This window comes from Heterocephalus glaber, unplaced genomic scaffold, assembly GCF_053883595.1.
Source record: "Heterocephalus glaber isolate CG9 unplaced genomic scaffold, H.glaber_assembly_v1.0 deba00001666, whole genome shotgun sequence".
NCBI lineage: Eukaryota > Metazoa > Chordata > Mammalia > Rodentia > Bathyergidae > Heterocephalus > Heterocephalus glaber.
Window position 1 is genome coordinate 19,962,127 of NW_028258406.1, and position 12,274 is coordinate 19,974,400.

At 40.4% G+C, this 12,274-nt stretch overlaps 1 protein-coding gene across 1 annotated transcript in view; it reads right to left on the minus strand.

The window, feature by feature from the left end:
- The window catches only part of Ebpl (EBP like), a 32,579-nt gene that overhangs the window by 12,223 nt on the left and 8,082 nt on the right, over positions 1-12,274 (minus strand). Inside the window, exon 2 of the mRNA XM_004844153.3 lies at positions 1,730-1,799. Within this exon, the coding sequence (XP_004844210.2) occupies positions 1,730-1,799 (70 nt within the window). The remainder of the gene's footprint in view (positions 1-1,729; positions 1,800-12,274) is intronic.

Genomic DNA, 12,274 nt, shown 5'->3' on the forward strand with positions numbered 1-12,274 from the left:
CCATTAGTTAGTGGGTCTGCTAACGATCAGTATGTAACAACCGGCCATTAATCTTTGCCCCTTTTCTCCCTCACAAAAACCAATACGTAATCCCCTTCGACCCCCAAAGCCTAGCCAACCAAAACCCTACACTTCATATGTATTAAGTATTAACCAATCACCTGGCTACTAATAACCAAAGCTTGTTGTATTCTCAATAAAAACCCTGCTAGTTAGGGACTCAGGGCTCTCAATCTCGATCCGCTGTGTCGGTGACAGTTGAGAGTCCCTGCTTAAGCTTGAATAAACGACCCTTGTGTGCTTACATCGGAAACGGCCTCCTGGTGGTCTCTGGGACTTCACAATCTGGACACAACATGCAAACTGTTGGAACCACTGTGGAAATCAAGTTCGAGATACCTCAAACAACCAGGATTGGAAGTCTCATTTGACCTAGCTATCCCTCTGCTGGGTATCTTCCCAAAAGAATTAAAAGAATCATACCACAGTGATATATGCTCACCCATATTTATAGCGGCACAGTTTGTAATAGTTAAAACTTGGAAATAGCCAAATTGCCCATCAACTGGAGACTGGATAAAGAAGATGTGGTTTCTTTTAATAAAATGGGGTACTACCCAGCCATAAAGAACGAGAAATTAGAGACATTTATAGCTAAGTGGATGCACATTGAGGCGATACTCTTAAGTGAAATAAATAGAACACACATGTAAAAACCGAATAGTTTCTCTGGTGTGAAAAACTAAAAGTGTAAATAAGGATCAAAATGTATAACTGATATTGTGAAATAGAAAGAAAATGTCTAAAGGAATAGAGGAAGTGGGAGGGTTAGGGGAAAGAAAAGAAAAAATAAGAGAAAAGGAAAAAAATGGAAACAAAGTCTTTGTAAATAGGGAAGGGCGGAGAGGATGAAGGGAGGGCAGGGGAATGGGGAAAAAATAAGAACCAAGATAAAACATGTAAAGGTACAAGATCCCAGTGATGAATGTAACTGTACTAGATACCTAAAATGTATCAATAAAGTTAATGGAAAAAAAAAAAAAGAATTAGAGCACAGAATCTGAAAGCAGTTATCCTGAGCAAGGCAGTTTTACAAAAGTAGCAAAGATGCTGCTTGCTAGGTGGCTCATTTACTTCAGTACCAACACAGAACATGGTGGGAAGCGACACTAACTGATTGAATGTTGGGTGATTTACAGCAGGCATGAAGAAGTAGGGAAAACTAGTTAATAACCACAAGGCAGGAGGAGTTGGGAAACTACAAAAATACAAATACTGATGTACAACAAAAAGAAAGTTGATATTAAAAGTATGAAAAAAAACCCCACCCAGTTTAAATGCTCCAAGCTCTTCAATGTGCACTTACATAAATGTTTTTTATACACAATTTTATTGAGGTATAATTCACATGCCATGCAACTCTTCTGTTTAAAGAATGGGCTTTAATGCACCCACAGGTTTGAACTACAATCGAATTTAGACAATTGCATTACCCCCAAAAGAAACCCTGACCCATTAGCAGTTCCTTTCCTCTTCCCTACAATGCTCCTCCCCTCACCCCCAACCCTAGGCAACCACTAATCTCTTATCTGTGTTTACAGAGTCACTTATTCTGAACATTTCATTGACATAGAATCATACAGTATGTGATACAGGAATTCATTTCATTGATGGTCACATTTAGAATTAATCTCTGTCATTTCAAATGCAAATGTTTTTAATTACTTACATAAAGATGCAATCAAGCCATTGGAATTGGCAATGTTTCCTACTATGGACAAGTAGACAAAAGGGCCTTCCTGGAGAGAAGAGAATGAAGACATGTTCTAGTTGAGCATCACAACCACAGGATGGCACCGAAGAATGCCCTGCATACACAGGGCACAGCACAGCAGCATCCATCAGTGCCCACATGCTGGGCAGCAGCCTGGGAGTAGACACCAACATGAACTTGCAGGTGTGATCTTGGAGTCTGGCAACCTGAACCTTAGCAATAGCTATGTCCCAAGCTAAATTATAGTGAATGTCATTTTTCAGTGACTGGCATCATAAAATCAGAACTGTCTTATGTGGAAAAAATAAGTGGAAATCTCACAATATGAGAAGAGCTTAACTATATATTAAATAGAATAAGATCTATATAACTCCAGACACCTTAAATCTTTGGAAAAAACTCATAGCAGTTCATTTTGTTTACCTCAAAACAAAGAAGAGGGGTGGGATTTAGCTCAGTGGTGCTGCCACCTGCCTGGCAAGCTCAAGGTCTCCAGTTTGATCCCTGGTACCAAAAAAAAAAAAAAAGAACTCCAAACCCAAGCTCTCTCTGTAACAAAAATGGCAATCAAATGTCTATACCAGAGTTGAGGGTGAACTCAGGAAAACTTAAAATGCTTACAGGTTTTCTCTTGACATTAGGTAGTGAAATACTTGAAGTTATACTAAATTTCCCATCACAGAAGTGTTTCTTTACCTAACTTTCATAAATTAAACAACTGGAATTTTTAGGTATATCTGATACTATGTTGCTTGATCCTTTGAATACATTTTCTTGTTGGTCAATACAACTGTTTTTTCTCATTTGTTTTCACCAAAGCAATTTCATACCTGACAGTAAAACTCTCTCAGCCTCTCCTCTCCTCACTTCTAGTACTGCTTTCACTTTCAACTGGTTCTGGCGATTATTCCTAACTCAAAATAAGCCTTTATTTCTTTAGACTGCTCATCCTGAAAAGTTATTATTTAATTTATAATATAGTACTTCTCCTCTCCTTTCCACTCCATCCACTTTTTGACAATTATGCTATTCTTCTATTAGTTACCCAAATTTGTATCTTAAATAATAAACTGAAAACCTCAGCTCACTCATTCATCAATGTGGCGCAGTATCCGAATTTTCTACTGTTTAAGAAGACCATGAGAGACCCCACCTCTACCTCATACGCCTGGGTGTGTTTGACTGTTTCCATTCTTGTTCTGTAAATGTACTTGTCTTCTCTAAGAGGATCCTAAACAGCACTTACAATATTGCGAGTACAGAAATACTGTTCACTGCAATGATCACAATCTTTTTCCATACAAATCCACCATCTTGACCTTGTATCACTTAAGGAAAATTTTAGACATGGAATATCCTTTCTTCATGAATGTCTCAAAGTCATGCTATAGTGTGGTTTGCTTCACATTTGGACCATGACTTACTTACTCGTAAGATATTTTTACATATTCTACAGCTTGTAATTGCCTTTTTTTTTCCTGATTGAAAGAAGAAATCTGATTTTCTTCCCATCTCATAATTATCTTCCAGCTTCCTACCATTTTAATCTATGCTGAACAGAAGGGGTTTTTTTTGAGATAGGGTCTATGTAGTTCAGGCTGCTCCTCCTGCCTCAGCCTCCTGAATGCTGGGATTACAGGCAGGCACCACCATACCCTGGCTTGAGCAGAGGTTTTTGAAGCTGGTTTATCTTGTCTTTTCTTGACACTTGTTTTTCCTGGTCCTGGAGATTGAACCCAGGGCCTTTACATCAAGCCAGCCCCAAATCTCCTTTTCTTCTTTTTTGAGACAGGATCTTTCTAACGTGCTAATTTGGGCTGGGCTTGAATTTGTGATCCTCCTACTTTAGCCTCCCGAGTGCACACCGGGATTACAGGCGTGCACCACAATGCCCAGCTGTTTTTCTTGACACTCTTTACAAGTCACTAATTGGTAAACGTGGCTTATCCAAATATATGTAAAAATTCCTTGAAGATTTGTGTAAAAATATTGCTATTTATGAAGTCAATACTCCCCAGTGCACTTACTTCATAACACTTCACTTTTTTTAATTTTTATTTTTAGTGGGACCATAACGAGAAAAATCACATCACTCCCTTGTCCAGGCTTGGGAACTTTCTAGACAGAGTAGGGGCACTGGGGCTAGGCTGAACTTGACCTCAGATTGGCCATCTATAGGATGAAAGACTTTATAAAATCAGACTGTGGAACTCATCCAAAAACTAGATACAACTTCCCCAGCACCTCTTTAACTGAACCCATGAACAAAATACGAATTCTGACACTAGGGTGAAGACCTTTCCTCAGAAGCAACTCTGCGGGTAAGAGCAAGATGGAGACTTGGAAGCTAATAACATGTAGGGATCTGAGTGTAAGACAAATTTGTTCCCTTTTGGCTGAGTGCAGTGGCAGACTCAGGAGACTGAGGCGGGAGGATTGTAAGTTTAAGGCCAACCTGGGACACTCAGCAAGAACCTGTCTCAAAATGAAAATAAAAAGCTAGAATGTAGCTCAATAGTAGTACTCCCCTGGGTTTGATCACCATTACTACAAAAGATTTCTTTCATGAAATTTGTTCCCTTTTGATCTACCTCTTAAAGTTCTACTCATTTTTCCAATCTCAGTTCAAACTCCCCTTCTTCCAAAAATCCTTCTCTAACCTCCTGCTGAGCATTAATTTCTTACTCCCCTATAATTCTCCAGTGACTAGATTTGTGTTTCTATCAGCTTGTTATGGATAATCAGCTTCCATTAGATCATATATCTTTGGATCTGGAATATGGTCATCTCCATCTTAGACTCCTCAAGAACCTAGGAAGATGTTTTATGTTCAGTGTTTGTTAACTTTTAATTAATGACAAGTTTGCATAATGAATTACTTAAAAAGAAGGTTGCCCTGTAAAGGTTTAGAATATACTGTACAGTTCTTACTATATTAATATCCTATGTGTAAAGGCAGTAGATCGATATAGATATAGATAGATAGTAATAAATATATTCAGGCCTTCAAATGGTGATCAGATATTACCTCCTTCAGGAAGCACTGATTCTTTCACTGGAATGTACATACCCTGCCCCTACACAAAAACCTACTTATTTCTCTCCTCCAAACTGCCAGTTCTCTGATCTTGGTCTTTTATCTCTGACCTCCAAATGTGTAATCATGGTAGCAACATGTCTGTGATTCCATCACCATGGGAGTATGAGGCAGGAGGATTGTGAGTTTGAGCCCACCCTGGGCAATTTAGTAACTTAGTGAGACCTGTCTCTAAATAAATAATAATAAACCACTGAGGATGTAGAGCAGAACCACAAAAGGGGGTGGGTAGGGGGGATTTTACCAAAGAGAATATATGGATGGCAAATAAACACATGAAAAAGTGTTCAACACCAGGGAAATACAAATACAAACCACAATGAGATATCTCCACATAATTATCAGAATGGCTTAAATACAAAACAGCAGCAATTCCAAATGCTAGTGAGGATGTGAACACGTAGCTTAGCCACTGCATGCTTGGGTATTTAACCCAGAAAAATTAAGCCTTATGCTCACATGAAAACACATACACAGATGTTCATAACAGCTTTATTTGTAATAGCTAAAACATGGATGTTCTTCAATGGTGAATGGTTACAAAAACCACGGTATATTCAAACCATGGAGTACTCAGCAATAAGAGGAAACCAATGATTCCATTTATTATAACATTTTTTGAAATGATAAATTTTATTTTATTTTGGTTTTTTTTGAGAAAGGGTCTCATTATGTAGTTTAGGCTGACCTTGAACTCACAGTGTGGCCTAGGCTGGCCTTGAACTTGTGGCCTCAGACTCTTGAGGGCTGGGATTACAGCTATGTGCCACCATTCCTGGCTCAAAGTGATCAGTTTTAGAAATGGAGAAAATATCAATGGTTGCCTGGGGCCAGGAGCTGGGTGTGTGTATGTGTGAGGCTGTGTGTAGTTATAAAAGGAAAACACTAAGATTCTTGTGGTGTTGGAACTGTTCAGTGTCTTGACTACTGTGGTTGATGCACAAACCTACCCAGTTGACAAAATCATATAGAATTTAACACACACACACATATGGATGACAGTACAACTAAAACTGGGAAGTGTGAATAAGGTGCGCTGCATCAATGTCCATAACCTGGTTGGGATGTTATACCACTGTTTCGCAAAATGTTACCAGTGGGGAAAACAAGGAAAAGTCTCCACAGTAGCTGCCACCATTTTATGTTCCCACAAGCCATGTATCAGGGTTCCAATTTCTCTGCATTCTTCACGAACACTTATATTTTTCTTTATTGTTATTGTTGTTTTATAATAGTTCTCCTAATGGATGTGAAGTGGTATCTTATGATTTTAACCTGCTGTTCCCTAACAGTGATGTTGAGCATCTTTTCATGTGCTTATTATTTGTATATCTTCTTTGGAGAAATGCCTATTCAAATAATTTGTCCATCTTTGAGTTGTTTGGTTTTCGAATTGTTAAGAATGTAAAAGTTTTAAAATAGAGATATCAGTCCATTTCCTTTTGCTATAACAAAATATTTGAGGCCTGGTACTTTCACAGAAAAGAGAAATCTCTTTTGAGCTCATGGTTCTGGAAGTCCAAGGGCATCTGCTTGATACTATAACATGGCAAATGGCCAGAGTGTGTGAGAGAGGGAGAGATCACATGGCCAAACAGGAAGTAAGAGGGATCCAAGGGCCAGACTTGCTCTCCCAGAACTCATTCCTCAAGACCAGCATTCAATCTCTTCCTAGGTGGTGTCCCTGACCTAATTACCTTGCACTAGACTGTACCTTGTTAAGGTTCTACCACCTTTTGAAGGCCATACTCAAATCATATCTAGACCATAGCAGTACCTGACTAGACTGTCTTATGGGGAAGATTAACCAATAATCCTGCCAAAGGCAGAGGTCTGGGCAAAGCAGGGCAGAGGCCACCACCTTAAGAATCTGAGAACAGATCAGTCAAGCTATTATGGGAGCGAGGGTCTGTTCTGCGATGAGTCTCGAGTGCCCACTCCATTGTTGCTCTGTAACCTTCTCTTGGATCTCTAAACCCTCAGTGACTCTTTCTCTCCTTCACGCCAACTACAGACCTGGGTAGAGTTCTGCCACTCACTCTCCAAACTGCAGGACAGTGGTTTCTCTATCTCCCTCACTAATAAAGCTCCGTAAGGGCAGGCTCGTGTGTTGATTACATGCAATAAACACCAAACACACAAATGGCATATGGCGAGCTTCCACAGACAAGGCCAGGCTGATTCTCCTGACTTTGCACAGCTATCCTGTTACCCTTGAACCATGTGAGATTAGCTGACTCACCAAATTTTCTTTGTTCTCAAATTTTTCTTAGATATACCAGGGATGAAATGGGTCCAGAGGCACAGCTTGCAAAAGTCCTTAGTTGAACCATTTGCTACATGAAGAAAATGTTCTTATGTAATAGGGGAAGGAAAACCATCACAGATATGGGGCAGTGTAGACTGGCATTGTCCAAATGGTAGGTCACATTTTTCCTAGCTGGTGCAGTGGCCTTTCACCTGGATACTGCTCTTATGTGTTATATAAAAAGGAAGCCAAACAGATCCATAAACACTTGGCTTTTCTCTTTATCAAGTATTTGATCCTTTCATCAAAATAACTCTAAAAGCTTGTATCCCTTCCACATACCATCAAACCTGTCTACCCTTGTATTAGCTTTTTGTTACCATAACGAAGTATCTGAGATAGGCTAACTTTATAAGAAAGATTTATTTAGCTCACAGTTTTGGAAGCTGAAATTTCAAATGGCACAGTACAGACTCTAGGTCCTCAGCAGATGGCTGATGGTAGAGCATCTGTAGGGAAGGATCACTTCTTAAGCCAGGAAGAAAGAGGGTGGCACCGGGCTTGGTCCTTTCATAACAACATTCTCATGAGAACTACCCAGCAGTCCCACAAGAACTATTGTAATCCCCTTTGAGGCCATGCCCCAGTGACCCAAAGACTCAGTAGGCTCCAACCCTTGAGGTTCTACCACCTCCCAGTACTGCCCTGGGGACCAAACTTCCAACACATGGACCTAAGGGGACACCTGAACCATAGCAGCCACCACTGGCTTATACTGAGCCCTTAAGCATCCCACCACCAGAAGGACCTTCAGATCAAAGTCATGAAAGAATCCAATGAAAAGTGGTGAGTGTGTCACTACCAGGGTTCCAGATGACATCTCTGGAAGGTTCTGTGCTTTCAGACTGGTCTGCTGTGATCCCAAAGGAACTTAGGAGAAATGTAAATCAGCAGACAAAGGCCAGCCATCCTCCCCCGTGATCAGACTCAATGCAAACCTGAATAAATGAAGCATGGGAAACAGAGCCTAGCTTCAGAATGAGTGCAGCTATTAATGGTTCTAAAGAGTCCTTGGGGACTCCTGAGCCAAATCTCTTCTAATCACACAAAGACCAGAATCAGGGTTATTGAAAACATTAATTCTTATTTGCTATGAGCCAAAATTACTGGTAGAATTGCAGAGAATGGAGACAAACACAGTTCCTTCCATGAATTCATACTTTATATTAAATAAGCTATAAAGCGTTTTTTTTTTCTTTTTTATATTTCTAGTTTCTGGACCATGAAGTTTATGTTAACTGGAAGAATCAACAGTGGAAGGTTATCAGCTCCAAAAGTCTTTAATTATAAGGTAGCCCAGGATCCAGCCATCTGGAACTATAAGTCACATGTGAGCTCCAGGAGTGCTAGAGGTCCTAAGGCTTGGAGGAAAGGTGCGAAGTGAACAGCAGAACGCCCCCCGCAGGCTGCTGCCATATCAGGAAGGCAGGGCTGAGAGAGACTCTAGATATGGTCAAGGTTAAACAACACAAAACCAAGCACAATTGGCCTTCTGTAAACATGGGTTCACATCCACGGGTCCAAGCGTGGGTGGAAACTACAGTTAGGCTGATTATGGCTGCATCTGTACTGAATGTGTACAGACTTATTTTCCTTGTTATTATTCCCTAAACAATACAGAATAACAACTATTTATAATATTTATTGTGTTAGGTATTATGTCACCTAGAGATGATTTAAAGTATACAGGAGAATGTGTGTAGGTTATATGCAAATACTATGCCATTTTATAGTATAGGGACTTGAGCATTTGTGGATTTTGGTGTCAGGTGGTCTTGGAACTTATTTCCTTTGGACACTGGCAGTGAATTATAAAAAATTGTTTTTTTACATTTCCCGCTACAGTAATTCTATTTCTCTGAAATGTGGTTTATGTCTAGATGTCTCCCCAAAGCCTCATGTGCTCATAGGTGGGGCTTTTGAGAGGTGGCTGGATCATGGGTGTATGGTACTGGATCAGTCCACTGATTGGTTTAGCATAGTTCTAGGTGTGGATGATGGATTTACTGAAAAGGGAAGACCCACCCTGGGTGTGGGTAGCACTAACCAATAGGCTTGTAGTCTGGATGGAATAAAAAGGAAAAGAACCAAGACTTGCTGCTTCCTGCCTGCCATGCTATGAACTGTTTCTCTTCTGTGATGCCCCTCTGCCATGCTGCCCTGCCTTGGATCCAGCAGACTATAGCTGAAACCTCTACAAACTGTGAGCCAAAATAAACCTTTCCTCCTTTAACTTGTGGGTGTTGGGTATTTTGTCCCAGCAACGAGAAAGTAATTAAGACACAGGTAGACACAGGTCTTCAGTTCTCTAATCAATAAAAGGAGCAGAGTAAAGCTCTCAGAAAGTGCCTCATGGGTGAATGGCTCAATGAGTGAATAATAAGCAGTTAGAACTATCTTCTGATAGTTTCTCCCTGATTGGCAGCCTTGAGCCTGGCACTTGGAAGATTTGTAATTGCTTGTCTGAAGGGTGAGTGAGGACCCTGTGCAGTGGCCAGGGAGAATATCAGCAGAGGGTCAGGTGTGATAGGGCCAAAGGGAAGGTTGTGGAGTCTCAGCCTGCCAAAGCCCATGACCATGGGGAGGTGAAGGTCATCGTGATCCCCAGGTGTATTCCCTGACTGGTGGACATGCTGTTGCTACACAGAGTCCTGGACTGTCATTCCTATAACAATCGAGAGGCAGGCACCTATTCTGATGAAGCACAAACTGACTTTTTAGAGAGACTTACTCGTTACATAGGGCAAACTGCCATGAGGCCTAGACTGGCTTGCCAATATTTCAGTGATAACAAAAGAAAAAGGAAGGAAGAAGAGGGGTAGAAAGGGAGGAAAAGGAATGAGAGAGGAAAAGAAATAAATGATTGATGAAGCAAGGGTAATAAAATTCAAAAATGATGTATCTGTTCCTTGTGCTAGTCTCTCTATATTTGTGAATATTTGAAATTGTTCAACAATTTAAAAAAACATATAGCAACTTGTCAATGTCAGACATTGCACCACTAGAGAAAGTCAGTCACAATGCCCTCTACCAGTGAGAGCTCATGGAAAGGTGCTCCCGGCCTTTCTGAACTCCAGACTCATCCTGTGGTCCCAGAGCCCCGTGCCCTCATGCGTTCAATAAGCAAGCAGGAGGCTCCAATCACAGTGGTCTGAAGGAACTGCAGACTGCCCAAGGCTTTGTTCCTCCCAGAACATCTCCAGACCCTAAGTGACCCCGAATATCTGTGTCCACACCAGCCTAACCAAGCAGTGGAGCAAAGGCTCTTGTGGCACACAGCAGGCAGAGTGCACCTCAAGAGATGCACCTTCCTATCAAAGTGGTGTTTCAGTAGTCCTTACTAATAACTGTGAGTTCCCTGTTATCTGTGCCTCAACAAACCACAGGGCAAAAATGCTCACCTGCAGGCACTCCTGCCAGGTGGAAGATAGCTGAGTAAAACTGCCTTCTAGCATCAAGTGCTCACGAGTGCACACACACACATACAAACACACACACCAACGATGGTGGGATTCAACCTGGTGGGAGGGGATGACATCCCAGAATTGCAAAGCATTCCCTGATAGGAGCAACAGGAACTGTCATATTTGGGTTTAGCAGCATGTTGGTTAAAACAGACACTTGGATGAAAGTAAGGAGACCGACCCAAAGGCCATTTTTAAATGAAAATTAAATGAAATATTATTTTATTGTTTAAATTATCTGCTCTTTTGGCAAAGGGCCAGGCATCAAAATGCCAGTCCTAGTGTCCTCCTGGATCTGCATGACACATGCAGAGTGCATTCTCTTTCTGTCTGTGGGGACTGCAGAGGGGCTGTGAAGGCGTTTGTTCACCCTGACAGCCAGTGGCATCTACTATTAATGCTTTCTCTTTTCACCATCAGCTGTCCTAGGCAACGTCTCCAGTCTCCATGGCATGCTATTTCAGCAGCTTTACTTTTCCGATGTTTCCTCTGGGGGGTTATCTTTCATATTCTAACATTTAAAAAATTATGAAAGTGATACGTGCTGAAAGGCTCTTCTAAACTATAAAAAGGTGCAAAGTAAAGGATAAAAGTCTCTCTCCTGGGCCGGGATGTAGCTCAGTGGCACCACGCCTGCCTGGCAAGCCAAAGGTCCTGAGTTTGATTCCTGGTACCGGAAAAAAAAAAAATCTCCCTTTTGACCTCCAGTCTCATTTCCTAGAAAGTTCCATGGCACCTTCAAGAAATTTTTCATGTTTGTATTACATAGTTATATTTTAAATATTTTCTTCCTGCTAGTTCTTCCTAATAGTTTTTTCTATTAACTCAGAGGGTAATAAGGAACATTCCATGTTTTTCTATTTTTAAAAATTGAAAGCTCTGTATATAAAGATATTTGTTTAAAAATATAGGAAAGTTTTTACTGAACAATTAAAACACGTCTGAATTAAAATCTATATAATTCAATTGCTAACAAAATCAATTTTAAAACTAAAATATATCATAGCAAGTAAAACTACATAACAAAGGCCAGTCTAATTTTTCTCTTACAGTATTCCAGACCTGTACCTGTGACAACATATTTAATAGCCTTCAAGATGGCTATGAGTCAAAAGCTCAGAGAAAATAAACATCCTAGCTGTGTGAGCTACTGTAATCTCTAATTAAATGACTGATTTACAAAGAATGTTCAATTTACTCATTTCAATCCTGAACGAAAAAATTTAGCAGAAAGATGTTTTTACAGAAATTTTAAAAAGAACACAAAATGAGGCTGAGTTTGTATTTGTGAAGTTTGTTTTGAATGAAGACCAAGAGAAAACAGTTCAACATTCATTATTAAGACTGGGAGAATAAAGTCAGGCAAGAATAGAATCAGTGCATAAATCCTGCCAACATTTATTAGCATTTTCAATGCTGACTCACAAAATCTTAGCCTAATTATACCAGATTTTTTGTCATGGCAACAGCATACATCACTGTTTCTGGAGGTATTGGCTGCTGTAGCCTCCTACATTTCACCACGACAAGGCTTTAGAGACTGCAGATATGTTCTCGCCCCAGCCCTCAACCACCTAATGAAATGATAACTTTCATATGATGCCCAGCAGCTGTTATCTGTTCAGAACTGT